This window comes from Ctenocephalides felis, unplaced genomic scaffold, assembly GCF_003426905.1.
Source record: "Ctenocephalides felis isolate EL2017-DRISC unplaced genomic scaffold, ASM342690v1 CF-g0.4_SCAFFOLD_03571, whole genome shotgun sequence".
Taxonomy (NCBI): Eukaryota; Metazoa; Arthropoda; class Insecta; order Siphonaptera; family Pulicidae; genus Ctenocephalides; species Ctenocephalides felis.
Window position 1 is genome coordinate 7,339,912 of NW_020539725.1, and position 15,670 is coordinate 7,355,581.

Here is a 15,670-nt window from a genome sequence, read left to right on the forward strand (position 1 = left end):
CTTGAAGAGATGATGGAAACATGAGATGAATGAATATATCACAATTATGTAAGAAACCTTACATTACAGAGACTCTACATAAATTTGCATCATTTGAATTATGAATACAGTTTAATTACATATCGAGCATATTTATAAGCGCCATTAAGTAATATGAATTGCTGAAGGCATATGGTAGTCATCTTAAACATTTATTTTTATCTGCCCAATCGCTTGCTCGATACTAGACAAACTGCATTCATATATCGATTAATAAACATTATAATAACTTATTATAATTAAGTAAGATATTATTGAATTATGGATAGTAATTGATAAAAAGCTTTTCAGAATACGAAGATTCTTCATATACCTATATACAATATGAAAGTGAATCTCAAGTAGTCTTCTATTAAATTTTTTACTTAAATAATATTAGTTCAGAAATAATAGTGTAACTAACTAGTGGTGCATATATCATTGTGATTTAAGACAAATTGGTGGTACTTCCACTACCGTTTTTTAATTTGATTTTTTTGAGAAATTTGAAACCCATTCTGTCGAAAATATCGAGGAGACTAAAAATCTTGGTATGGAACTTAGATACAATATTTGTATTAAGTATTAAAATTTATAAAAAATATCTGATAATTTAATGTGCACTATTTTTTCTGGTTTTCTGCTAGACCTGCCTTCTCAAAAATTTAGTCAATTCTCCATTCAAATGAAATATTTTTGATCATTTAAATTGAACGCTCTGTTCTTTCAAAATTAGAATTGCCATTTTTTGAAGCCCCCAGTGTCTTCGGAACCACTGGACCATAAATCGAATGGTTTTTGAATCATTTAAATCCGTTGGTCCATTTTTTTGAAATGGTAGACAAAAAATTGTACCGCTCTTACATACGCACATACACATTCATCATTTTTTCCTAAACCTTTGAAACCTAAATATATACAAAAATATTCATTTTCGATTTTAATATCATATGGTTTATATATGAAAAATAGTGGTTGGCCATTGGGTTCCCTTTCGAGAAAAAACCTTAGGCTTGTGAGATGTGGGGTATCAAATAACTATTAAAAAAATTATGACTAATTTCCATTACTCATAATGTATAACTAAATAAACTTTGCAATATTTTTGAACCTAATATTATACAGTATTCCTAAAATATATAAAAACGCAAAAATACAAGTGTTATACATACAAAGGTCTGAATTTAAAGAAAGAGTCTAATATGAAAATAAAGAAAAATTTAAAACAAATTAAGTGAAGACTTTGCTTTTGCTTAATGACAAAAAACTAAAAAACTAAAATATATAAAAGGTACAAGAACAAATGAATACAAAAATAAAATGATGATTTAGTTTTAACTTATTCTATACATTTCAAGATGCTAATAAATGATAAATGTTACATTTACTGGTGTCTTCAAAAATAAAGCTTATTATTATAATATATGTATCTCTTATTATAATGTAGATGTTGAAATGTTTATAATCTGCTTTAGGAAATATTCCTTGTTGTGTTCTTTGGAGTCGAGTATATAGTACGTTTGTGGTCGGCCGGTTGCAGATCAAAGTACATGGGATGCTGTGGCAGATTAAGATTCATTAGAAAACCCATATGTATCATAGGTAATACTTACATCATTCATATTTATTTATATATGCGATTAAAATGAATAAAATTCACAAAATTTATAATTTAGGCTTTTTTAAAGTAGATGGATTTTATTATTTTATTATTTTATATTATTTTTTTTATTATTATTAAATTATATGAAAAAATTCTTAAACTTTAAAACGCTTAAGTTTTTTTTTTTCATTTTTTCCACCTAGTGTGAAATTTATATCTATATAATTTGAGAGAATCCTGAACAGTGACCTTTAGATTTTATACCCATCAATAAGGTCACCGTACATTCCGGTTTGAAAACAGCCTCTTACATTAATAAATTAAATTTTTATTTTCTATTGCACAAAAATTAAGAAATTCAGGGAAACCAACAAACAAGCGCTAATTTTTCAAGTTATCAAGAAAATGTTATGCGGATCAAAAAAGGCTCCAAAGCTAAAACGTATATAGATAGAAAAATATAAACTAGTGGGGCGCATGGCATCGAGCCTTAAGGCAAATTGCTGGAACTTCCTGTACCAAAAAAAAAATTTTTTTCAAAAAGATTAACATTTTTGAAAAAAAATTACTTTGAATAAATTAGATTATTGAGAAACTATAAATTTTTGATTTTTTTTTACTTTTTTCGAAAAAAGGCTTTTTGAAATGAAATATTTTGGAAGTTCTGAACTTTTTTTCAAAACTGCTTTAACTGCATAGAGACTAAATATCGAAGCGCGTAAGCGCCGCGTCGCCGTCTAACGGATAAACATTGGTACGGAGCCCATAGGAATGTAAAAAAAATTATACTTATTGGTAAAACCTCTCTAAAAGATCTGATAATTTTATATGCATATGTCTAATGATCATTTTTGACCGTCAAATGGCATTTTTTTTTTACTTTTTTCATTAGATCTTCGAAAGCACTAAATCCGTCTTCATGAAAATTTAATCAGCTGTTCATCTTGTCTGTCAATACAAGTAAAATGTTTTTTGAATTATTAAAATCGGACACTCCGTTCTCTTAAAAACTGAGTTACCGTTTGTGGCACTTTTTGCCCCGTATTTTTGAAACGGCACGTCTCCTTATCAACAGCAATCGAATGTTTCTTGAATAATTGAAACCGGTTGAACCGTGTTCCCGACGTCGTCGACGCAAATTTATATCTGCACACACATACATTCATTTTTTCTAAGGTATTCCAAAATGATCAGAAATTTCTGAAACGTAAAGATATATAAAAAATTTCATTTTCCATTTTTTGCGATTACTATAATTTACCCTACGGCCCTACGGGAAGTTAAATTACTAATATACATAAATATAGCATCATAGGTAAAAAAAGAGTATTACATATAATTGAATAGTAAAGTTCTTGCTAAAAGTACAATTTTTATTAATAAATTGATTTATTTAAAAAAACTGTACTTTACCGTCAATGATTTTTTTTAATTCTAATAGTGGTTTAAGAATTTGACAAAACATGATTTATATTTTTTTGTAAGGATTGACAAAACATGATTTATATTTTTTTGAAATGGGTTCCAATTATTTTTAATCGATAAAAAACATATGTTCATCGTAATTTCCTGCAGATATTACGTATGCACTAACTATAAATTGCAACTGTTAAGTGAAAAATAATATCTTAAAACTATCCTACAAACAATCAATAGTGGCTTTCAAAATTTATATACTGATATAAAGTAAACAAAATATGAATTGAAACCAATTGACATGAGATGAAAACCAAAAAGCTTTACTGGTTACTAAGGGACTAAGTTCAAATCATGCTCATACAATACGCTACTTTTATATAAATCTTTATTCAAACCAATTTGGTGCTATGGTATACAATTGTGGGGCAGTGCTCATAAGACTAATATAGAAATAATACAGAAATTTCAAAACAAATTGCCTTAGGAGCTCCAAAATATGTTCCCAACTGGTTGATTCGTGTCGACACGAATACACCTACCATAAATGAAGTAATAACAAAAACAGCACATAAGAATAGAATCAGTCACACAAATTCATTAGCAAACTCCTTGATAACAGAGAACGATCCAAAAGGATTGAAAAGAAAAGCGCCGCTGGATTTAAGCCATCAACTCTCCTGATGAAAAATGGAAATAACTTAATTTAATATTGTGAATTTTATATCGAATGGGAAAACAACTGCTGAGTTGTTTTTCCAACATGCCCTTTTAGTATATAATGTTCCTTTTTGGCCGACTATTGTAAATTCATCAAAATTATTAAATGTCCTTAACTGGACATTAAAAAAAAAGTTTTGCTGAAAAAGTTTATTATAGTGTATAAGTATCAAAAATAACTTGCGTATTAATGCATTAAAACATATAGTAATTTTCATAAACTAATCTCCGATAGATGCCTTTTTGGTTTCACATTAAAAAAACTTTCTAAAAAATTTTATTTTATAAAATATGTGATAAAACATTCACATTTTGTTATTTTCTGGTTATCAGAATTTATTAATTTGTGACTATTTGATTATGGTTGTCTAACATTTATTTCTAATTGACCACAGAATCAAATGTTGCTATTTTCTGGTTATTATCAAAATTAATTAATCTGCATCTTTCTATTCGATTGTGCTGGTCCAATATTCATTTCTAATTTTTACAGATCTTATTGTAGTAGTAGCATCTATGATCGTCTTGTCTGTTGGTTCTAATGGTCAAGTTTTCGCCACAAGTGCCATCAGAGGCATTAGATTCCTGCAGATATTACGAATGCTTCATGTGGATAGGCAAGGAGGCTCTTGGAGGCTGCTGGGATCAGTCGTTTTTATACATAGACAGGTATTTTTCTAAAAATTACTTTTCTTTAATCAATAGACTTAATATTCTCTTGGTTTGATTTATTTCAGGAACTGATCACGACATTGTATATAGGTTTTCTTGGTCTAATATTTTCGTCATATTTTGTGTATTTGGCGGAAAAAGATGCCACTTCTCCTGATGGACGGATGGCATTTCGAAGTTACGCTGATGCATTGTGGTGGGGTGTTATAACTGTTACTACTATAGGTAAAAAAACATTCATTCATAAAACAATAGTTTTATATCAATTATTTATTCTAAATAAATTAAGTCTTTTATTAATTTATAGGTTATGGTGATACTGTTCCACAAACGTGGATGGGTAAAATAGTGGCTTCCTGTTTTAGTGTGTTTGCAATATCATTCTTTGCATTGCCAGCTGTAAGTATCTATTTTGAGCAATGCAAGATTTTATTGAATTGTTATAATGATAATGATTTATAACGTATTGCTTTATTATGTATCTACATAAAGGCATTATTGTCTGTTTTGTGCAAATATTTATTCAAAACAATTATTACCATAATTATACCCAGAGTTCTCAATTTTTTTTAACAAACTTTTGTCAAATCAATTATCAACTTATAATAAAAATAATAAATAGTAGTCTGCTCAAAGGCAGCTCTATGTTATGACGTGTGAGAGCACCAGAAATCAATGATTCTTTTTCTTTCCTGTTTATTATGCCCATTACCATTTAGTTACCATTATTCACTTTTTTATACATTTTTCTTTTCCAAACTTCTGCTTTCATGTTTCCTAGTTCTGCTCTTAGGCTTTCAGTTTCCTGTATTTTCTCTTCTTGCATAAGTAATCAATCGTCTGCACTCTTTTCCAAAATCCTTTAGCCCTATTATTTTATCTTTGCGAATTCATGTAAAAGGGACTCTTTGCAGAATGTACCCACTACAGTTCCTTTTAATGATCGTGCTTAATGAAGTGCTTTTAGTCATCATCAATATATACTTTAGTATATTGAGTTTATATTTAAATTAATAATAAATAATTGAGTAATAATTGTTACTCGACCCTAGTTGCAACTAGATATACTTAAGGCAATAAAGAAAGAATACTAATTGATGGATGGATGGAAATTGTTTGATATTATCAAAAAATATAAATACCCTTTTATTTTTTATTATAATTATCATTATTACATTTTATGTTAAATCCCTAATGTCATAACTACTTTTCCAGGGAATATTAGGTTCCGGATTCGCTCTGAAGGTCCAACAAAAGCAGCGCCAAAAGCACTTCAATCGGCAGATTCCTGCTGCAGCAATGCTCATTCAATGTCTTTGGCGCTGTTATGCCGCGGACAAGACTTTCCACAGTAACGCTACGTGGCTGGCCCACGTTCACCGGGCAAGGCAGAATTCGTTAACCAGGGATTCAGGACAACAAAGTGCAGCAATGGCGCAGAGGCTTATGAATACGTCTTGTGTAAATACTCCGAATGCCGTAGCCGCAGTTTTACCTGCTCAAATTGGAAAGGTCTGTGAGATAAGTATTTTTTCTAACATATTCAATAATAGACAATTTTCTTCATTTTTTTGAGTTATATGTGTTTTAAGCTCTCTGCGTTACTACCCTTGAAACATTATTACCTTCCATCCTTATCTATGATTATTACCTAAATAAAGAGTCATTGGCAGCTTATATATAATTTAAATTGTAATACTTATGGAGATAAGTATTGCAATTTCTCCAATCTACAGTCTACTATTTATATTTCTGGATTTTTAATAACATCTTTCCAAAATCCAAAAATTTTCTGTTTCTCAAATGAATATGTTCATATATAAATTATTCATTTCCTAATTTTCGTATACATGTGCTAGCTTTGTGATATATTTAAGAATTTTATAGCCACAAATTTTCTAATTAATTCTGAAAAATGACAATCTAATTTTTAATAAAAAACATAAAACAATTTTGTATAAACAAAACAATCTTTATTAACACTTTATACTCATGTATTATATATAAATCTATTTAAGTATTTTAATATATCTATATAAGATATATATATATATATATATATATATATATATATATATATTATAATAATAAGTATATCATATCTTAGTCTTGCTTATAAACTATTTGTCTTTCAGTCTATGTTTTCTAAAGCCCTGAAAATAATGATTATATGAATTATTATATATGTAATTTATATCACAAGGACTTGCCATAATAGAATAAAAAAAGTTGTTAGTCAGAACTAAATAATTTGCCAAGTATATTGAGTATATTTCAACTTACATAGTACGGCGTTTGAATCTGTAATTGGAAGCCCGCAACCATCCTTTAACATGGTCGATAACCATGAACTCCGTTTTATTAACAAAATTCTCACAAATAATTTCTGTAAACATTATTGGTTTTAAAAATGATCTATTTTAATGACTTAAAGTAGGTAATTTAAAATATATGTCACTACCTATTATCAATTTTACAGTGAGCAGAGCTGAGAAATTTTTTCTAGTTTTGTCTCCAGTCCAACAATATTCTCTGGCCACTGCATCATCGAAAACTTTTCTCAAAAGTGAATAAGTGGCAGTTCTATCACACCCACCACCAACACGTGCCAGTCGGGTTTTCTAAGAAAAATTCAAAATAGCATAAGAAACATATTTATCTTTCTTCATTATTAGATTTACATCATATTTACCACTTTCTGCCTCATTGCTGAGTCTCTGAGCTGTTCTTCAAAATCTCGTAGTTTACATTCATTTTTCAAGGGTAAATTACTATCAACAAACTCTGCAAGTCCGGGTTCAATAATAGGGCTTTTCTTACACTGGCAGTTTTCTTCAATTTTTTTTAAAAGTGCTTGGTGTTTTATATCCATGTCTTTCTTTAGCTGCTCTATTTTCAGACACATTGCGGCAGTACTCTGATCCACAATGTGTTCGATCTCTGATAGTATTAAAGTATTTTATTACATCTCTAATATACATTGATAGGTAATGTAAGAAGAGAACTTACCTTTCATTAATTTTGTATGATTATGACTGCTCTCGGCCTTATGATCTGCCAAACTGGTTTGGGTCTTACAATCACTATCTTAAATATTATGTGAGGTTACATATTATATTATTGAACTTTCTGTAAAATTACTTACGAGTATCAATTGAATTATCCTCTTCCTCTTCCCAATTGATCCTTCGTTTGAGACTGAGACGACGAAATTTTCTATCAGCCATATTTATCTACGAAAGTACGAATGATATTACGGTTATAGAAAAATGCTAATCACTTGTCTGTAACTATATTTAATATACACACTTGAAATCAGAATAACTGAAACAACTGAAAGTTTTAATGAATGTAAAGCGAGGGTTACAGTTTACAGATAGAGAGACCGACAGGCCGTTACATTTCCACTGGCTTGTCTTCTTGTTCGTTTCTTAGAATGTCAGTGTTGCCGCGTATGACATCCGCAAGATGCCACAACACAAATTTTAGGCGGAACATTGACAAAATGCTATGGCAAATTGTAAATGTCGCCTGATTGGGTTGCTAACCTTTGCTAACTTCACGACTTTAAAGAATTCTTAATTCCGCGAGATAAGAGTCCGCGCAATAAATTTTTAACATCCTAAAGGAGAAGTTTATGTTTTCGTAAGTAAATCCAATTTGCTGATTTTATGTTTTTTGGTCATTTCAAGTCATTCTGAATCGAATGAAATCAAACTTGGTGAATGTATGTGTGAGTAAGTGTAATGATGTATGTGGTGTATAAAGGTGCACCCACACCTAACGAACGAACACGAACGAACATGATTGAACATACCAGAACGAACGGCAACAGCATAGTGTGGACGCCACAATGGTCACGAACGAACATAAACAAACATGGCGAGCAATGTTCCGCAACTTGTCGGTACATCAAAGGGAATTGTTCGTTCGTGTTTGTTCTCGTATGTGCAGTGTGGACGCTACCACGAATGTAGACAAACATTTTTCTTTTTTTATGTTAAAATGTGTACAACTAAAGGTGCGTCCACACCTAACGAACGAACATGTCGAACAAGAAAATACAAAGAAAAACGAACAGGAACACGAACGAACGCGAATAATTCCAAACAAACGCCTCAAAGGAGTGAGGGCTTGAATCTTTTTGTTCGAGGATGTACCGTGAAACGTCAGATTTATCATTTAAAGTGGCGGGAAAGAGCAAAATTATTTACAAAAATGTTTTTTTTTAGTTCGAAATGTTTTGGAATTTTTGAACTTTTTTTTCAAAGCAATCGAACTGCTTTAGCTGCATAGAGACGCAATATCGAAGCGCGTATGCGCCGCGTCGCTGTCTAACGGACAAACGATGTTACGAAACCCATGGAAATGTAAACAAAATTGATACACATTATTAAAATCTCTATAAAATATCTGATAATTTGATGTGCATGTGTCTAATGATCATTTTTGACCTTTTGACATTTTTTTACTTTTGTTACTCGGTCTCCAAAACCGCTAGACCTGCCTTTCCACAAATTTAATCAATTATTTATTTTGTCAATACGAGTAAAATCTTTTTTGAATTATTAAATTCGGACGCTCAGTTCTCTTACAAACTGAGGTACCGTTTTTGGCACTTTTTGCCCCGTATCTTCGGAACGGCTAGACCTGCCTTTGCCAAAAACTAATCAGCACGTCTCCTTATTAATAGGAATCGAATGTTTTTTGAATAATTGAAATCGGTTGAACCGTGTTTCCGAAATCGTCGACGAAAATTTGTATCCGCACACACTATCTATTTTTTCTAAGGTATGCCAAAATGTTCAGAAACCACTGAAAGGTAAAGATATATAAAAAATTTCATTTTCGATTTTTTTGCGATTACTGTAACTCGCCCTACGGAAGTTAAACATGTTACATAAAAGGTTACACGCATATGTTGCATCTATATACAATAAAGTCATTCAATATATTTAATCTAAGCATTTCCAAAGAAAGAGCTATCATAGGCTCTTTACAGCAAAATATACAAACAATATTTTTAATAAGTTTTTTCAATTTTTTTATTATGAGCAGGGGCGTAGCGTGCCTTGGCAGGGCCCCGTGTCAAAATTTGTTTGGGGACCCCCTCATGAAGAAATTTGTTTTCATAAAATATAAAAATACATAAAATTCAAAGAATATTTATTTATAATTCTAATAATTTATCTATCTAATTCTCTCTATTTTTTTTAAGTTTTCACAAATGATTCCAGATATTTATTCACTCTAAAATTTTCTCATCTTGTGATAACTCATCATAATAACGCTTCATTATTTTTTGTCTTTTGTTCTTTAAAATAGTTATTGCAATCCATCTTTTTTGCAAATTATTTGGACAAAATTATTTAGCAAACCAATTCAATAAATTATATCGTAATTCTCACAAACTATTCAAAGGATTACTTAATAAAATACTAGTTTTTTGTAAGACATTACTGGAGAGTTTCAGAAATGAAACTAATAATTTGAAACAGTGAAGAAAAAAATCTGAAAATGATTTAGTTGATAATATTTATCAAAATATATCTATTAAACTTACTCGTCATACAGACAATTCAAGTAGTAACAAAAACAAATATAAAAAAGTTACAAATATAAATATAAAAATTCCAAATTCCAATTTTTTATGAAGAAATTATGAACTGGATTAGTTTTATAGATTTGTTCATATCTGCACAAGAATTTTAACTTATCGGATGAGCAAAAGCTTAACTAATTGAATTGATTGCTAGAGCTTGCAAAAATATTGCAGCAGAAATAAATTCTCTTAAAGCGTTAGCTTACAAGTTGAAGTTCAATACATCTCGATAGCAAAAGGAAATGCAAACTACGTTTGCGCTCGTTGGGCTCGGGGGCCCCGTATTTTTGATACGGCTGATACGGCGGCAGTTACGCCCCTGATTATGAGTTGCCTTCTTAATATATAAGAAGTAGCATTAAGTTTATAAAAGATACTATTAAATGGTTATGAAAGAAATAATTGGAAATGCATTTATATATATGTAAAGAATCGCTTTTTTATGATTTTAGCATTTATTTTTCTATCACATATAGTATTCATGTATTCGGTATTCGGCCGAATAGTATAAATGGTGCCAATTATTCCAAATAACAAAGAGTAACCAATTAGTGGTTGCAAGTCTAGGCATAAAACTTGAATAAGCATGTAGCGCGTTAGTATTATAACAACTACTGATAGTATTTACATTAATGCGAACGAGTTTAGGCGCCAAAAATCTGCCGAATTATTGCCGAATATTCGGTCTCTGGAAAATGCCGAATATTCGGTATTTGGTATTTTGCCGAATATACTATTCGTCGCAAGTCTAATGTGTATGTATGTGTGTATGAGTGATACGATTTTCGACGTTTCGTTGACGTTTTTTCAAAAACGGCTCAACCGATTTTAAAAATTTAAAAGCCATTTGATGTAATCGATAAGGACCTGCGTTGATTGGTTTTGTGCAAAAAATCCTTTAGTTGTGTAGAAAATGCTACCATTTATTTCAAGAATTAAATCAAGTCAAGGATAACGTACATAATATACGTAATTGAGCTAGTATTTTTTTATAGCAGATGTTTATAATATGTCACAAAAAAAATTATTAAGTTTTTAAAAAAAAACGTTCTGGCGTTTTTATTAAAATTTAACATGACGAAAGTACCTGGACCAAAAGTCATACGAAAGTTGGTTGAATTATATAAATTAATCAAAATTTGTATAATTAATATAATTACAGATAGGGTAGGGCGGGGCACAAAGGTCGAATTGGACTTTAAGCAATTATATTGTGAGAACCAATTGAATTGTATTACAACAAATAACACTCCCAGCTAATTTATTATTGTAAAATTGCTGTTTTTCAAAAAATTGTAACCTGGTCCTTTTTACCTTTTTGGCGACAACCAGGAGGCAAACAAGTCCATTGTCTTATTTTTAATTTCAAAGGGATTTTACAAAATAATTGCTACATTATTGCAACCAATGCAACATAAAATTTTTTTGAGATCACACTGATCACACTGTAATATAACCTTGATCTGGTATTTTGTCAGAAATAACTATCACTTGAGTTGCAATAACCAGTAATTATTTAACTTATATCTTGAAAATTTGCTTTTTTCAACTTAATTTACTTTTTATGACTATTTTCTATTGTTCACACCATTGTCAGTGTAAAGGATCAGGCGGTCTCTTTTATCCCGCCCACGTGTATGCTATTATAGAGGTTATATTAAAAAAACTGTTGAATCTGACTTAAACTTAACAATACATCTCACAAAACATTTAAATAACCTATACTTAAAAATTATAATGAAGTCTCATACACTAACCGATGGTATTCACAACCAAAAAACTAACAGCAAAAGATAATACTCTTGTTATGGATTTTCAAACAATGCCTTTTATCTCCCGCTAGCAATGTCTTAAGAATAAAGATGATGGCTGGTTGTATTAATTTTTTCCTCTACTTTCAAATATTGTTGTTAGAAAATTTCTAACTTTACTTGCTCTTGTGATGTCGGTCTTTAATTCACGCTACTATAAATGTTACTTACACATAGTTTTGCTTCAGGTTATGAAGCGTGGAGCAAGTGTGTTGAAGCGGCGAAAGAGCAGAAATCGTATGGAAGCAGGACCGAGCGTTGACCAGGGCACTCCTACAGAAAGCAGAGCTGCCATTGAAGGAGAAACCAGCGGTGATAATGTATTTTTCACTGATGAACAACAACGTAATGGTAAATTGAGTAAATTGATAGTGTTTTCTTCACTTATTATTTCTGTTACTTTCTGCCATTTATCAAAATTTACGAATTTCTTAGATTTAGTTATAGTTTAACTATAACTGAACTTGAATTTAGTAACAAAAGTTACTAGTGGACAAATCGACCGCAATTTAATTCTTCTCGATCATACCCGAAGGATTTGGATTGACCTTGTTGGGGTATAATTCAGCCTATAGTTGAAGAGATATAAGATAAAACTATAATATATTCTTTATAACTTTTTTATCTTTCCGAGGGTGTTTATTTTTTTGTGAAAAAATCCGTTCTGCTTGTTTTCTGGACTTTTCAAGTCCAGAATCGAATGAGACCATCAAATTTGGAAGAAGTATTTTTATGTATATGTGAGCCGATTGACCTTTCATTTTCTCAAAAACTTCTGGACCGATTTCAAAAAGTTAAGTCATTCGATGTAACTCTATAAAGACTATGGGTTATCAATTTTGTGCGACGATCTGCTAAGCCGTTTCTTAGTAATTAGCCTCCAGTTTTGAACTCATTTTAAAAATACAAAAACTATTCGAAAGACATTGGTTAGAAATCGCGTTGATTAGTTTTTGGTAAAGATCGGCCAGACCGTTTCTTTGTAATTAATGTTGATTTTTTTACGATTTTGATGAAACTGTGTAATGATAGATTTTGCAGTCTGAAATACCATTCTAAAATATTGTAGGCCTAGGTTGAATTATGAAAAATCATCAAAGTTTAGAATTTCGCTTGTGCGTGAGCGATTTTAGTCGGAATCTGTGCTGAATCATATCTACGTTCTTTGGCATTTCGTAGATAGCTATTGATTACAGTTGACGCTCACGCACAAATAAAACACATTTTTAGAATACGAAATGGATAAAATGAAATATGTTAAACACATTAGATTAATTTTTAATTTAATACAATTATCTATATCTCTTAATTCTTTAATTAGTATATTAATTCTCTATCTCTATCAATTAATTACAGATATTATAAGTATGTTTGAAAGACGTCAATTGGAAATCGCTTTAATTAATTTTTATTGAAACCAAAAATTTTAGTTTTGAAATAAACATTTGACATTTTACCTGAATAGCTAAATCTTAATTCTTATTGATTATATACACGCATTGGGAAGTTAACACAACTTGCCTCAAGGCAAAAAATCTACTTACAATTAGTTTTAAATTGAATTCATTGAATAATCAATAATATACTGTTTTATCTTTAGGAAAATTAATGTTCTTTCTTTCTTAGCAGGAGGTAGTCCATCTCGATCAAGAAGAGATAAAACACAACCTCCTCTTAGTCAAAATAGTTCCATGACTGAACCTCCTTCTGATGAACAAGATAACGAACCTGATTGTGAGCTAATGGAACTCGAACCGGCCCGAGTTACTCAGTATGTAAAATAATAAAAGGATTGCTCTAGGATTAGTGCAATTAACTTGCTATTGGATTAATGTGTTAATAACACTTACTTCTTTATTACTATTATGACAGTTAAAAATTCGTTTGATGCTTATGGTTTGTTTCTTTTCCAGGTTAACAGAAGCTCATCGAAATGCTATTCGAGCAATTCGAAAGATAAAATATTTTGTGGCTAGAAGGAAATTTCAGCAAGCTAGAAAACCATATGATGTTAGAGATGTTATTGAACAGTATTCACAAGGCCATCTTAATATGATGGTCAGAATAAAGGTAAATGACAATTGCTAAAATAATTAGTTTTAACATTTTGCATTGATTTTGATTGATTTTATATATGGCACATATTTTTCTAGGAATTACAACGTCGTTTAGATCAAACTCTTGGTAAACCTGGTAGCTATTTAGCAGGAATTGATCGAGTTGGAAATGTAAGGCCTATGACAATGGGGGCACGCCTTTACAGAGTAGAGCAACAATTGTCAGAAATGGATAGAAAATTGGACAGGTTGCTTCAGGTGTTAGAAAATGATGCGAAAATATGAAAACGGAGGTGTAGAGGAATGAGAATTTACAAGATAAGTTTTCTTGCTTTATGAAATTCATATATTAGCAAATGCAAAGCATCAAATAATTTGAATCATTAGGCTACTTTTTATAATTTTTGCATTGGTATAAATGCGAGTATTAAAATATGTGATAAGCAGGAATCTTTAGAATATATTATACAAATATATCAGTGATGTGTCGATTTGAGATTTTTTTCCTGATTCAAATCATTCGAATCAACTAAAGTTAAAGACAAAAACAAAACCCTTTAATGTGTTGATTTAGAAAATGTAATCAAATTTTATGATTAAAATAGTTGAGTTCAATCTTCATACTGGACTAAATAAAGAATGAAAAATAATTTACTATCGAACAAATATATTACAAAAATTATTAAAAATGATGTAACTTTGAAGATGATTGAGATATATTCTAATATAGATAGATTTGAATCAGGTCGTTAAGGGCTTGATTCGAATGATTCGAATCACTTGATTCGATTTGGCATATCACTAATAATATATACATATATATAACACCTCTGTCAGGTTAAATCACGTTTTTTATTTTATTTTGCATTTGCATTTGCTAATATATAATATAATAATATAACTATATGCATATGCTATGATTAATTTTTTATATGTGAACTAATAATTGGTGAACTATATATAAAGATATATAGATGTGTGCTTAACTGATCCTCAATAATCTGAATATTTATCAAATAGCTACACAATTCAAATGAATTTGTTAAAGTACAATGTTAATAATTTAAGTCTTAAATTGGCAAATGTAGGACTTAAATAATATAATTGTTTTAAGATGCAGAATTTTTTTTCCATTTTAAATTCTTGGTTTAAAAGGCAACTTTCATATCAACATATTGTAATAGGACCCATTTATACATTTAAGATATTCTAATTATTGAGGTTTCACTGCATAAGTATAAAAGTATATATTCTTATGCATATTTCAGGAAAATATTCTTGAAAACCAACTGCATTATATAAAATTTCATTTACTCTAATCATATTGTGAGAAAATCTTATCTGAAAAATAAGATTTTTTAGCATGGACACAAATGCTTGAATTCTCATTACCGATGCATTGAAAGTTTGTAAGTGATCTCTGATAAATATTGATTTTATGAAGTAATATTACCTAAACATAAAAATTTCTTTAATTAAATGATATTATCGATCTCTGAATATTGCACGATTTATGAAATGATATTAATGATATACTTACTTGGAATAAACTTTTGCTCTAAGGGGTTATGCAATACTAAATAATTTAAAGTAAGCAACTAACAATTAAACTTAATCTTAGTTAATTAATTTTTCTCTAATGTATATTAGATTTGATAAGTTTTATAATATTTTTACGCGAATTTAATATTGGCAAACTTTTAAGTTCCTGAATAAGAATATGAATTATATTTTTGATTGTATGAAATGACAAAAGTATTCTATTGAAATT

General features: G+C 29.9%; 2 protein-coding genes across 2 annotated transcripts; one reads left to right on the forward strand and one right to left on the reverse strand.

Moving 5' to 3' along the window:
• The first annotated feature begins 363 nt into the window (after positions 1-363).
• LOC113385530 (potassium voltage-gated channel subfamily KQT member 1-like) lies at positions 364-14,184 on the forward strand. The gene is made up of 10 exons (XM_026623384.1): positions 364-369; positions 1,494-1,620; positions 4,251-4,426; positions 4,495-4,654; positions 4,737-4,828; positions 5,645-5,852; positions 12,020-12,187; positions 13,472-13,613; positions 13,756-13,912; positions 13,996-14,184. Exons 1-10 carry the CDS (start codon positions 364-366, stop codon positions 14,182-14,184), a joined length of 1,425 nt encoding a protein of 474 aa, XP_026479169.1.
• On the reverse strand, positions 6,534-7,349 carry LOC113385110. The gene is made up of 4 exons (XM_026622920.1): positions 7,122-7,349; positions 6,891-7,050; positions 6,713-6,815; positions 6,534-6,582 (listed from the first exon to the last, which is right to left on the reverse strand). Exons 1-4 carry the CDS (start codon positions 7,332-7,334, stop codon positions 6,561-6,563), a joined length of 498 nt encoding a protein of 165 aa, XP_026478705.1. The 5' UTR covers positions 7,335-7,349; the 3' UTR covers positions 6,534-6,560.
• Positions 14,185-15,670: the final 1,486 nt, after the last annotated feature.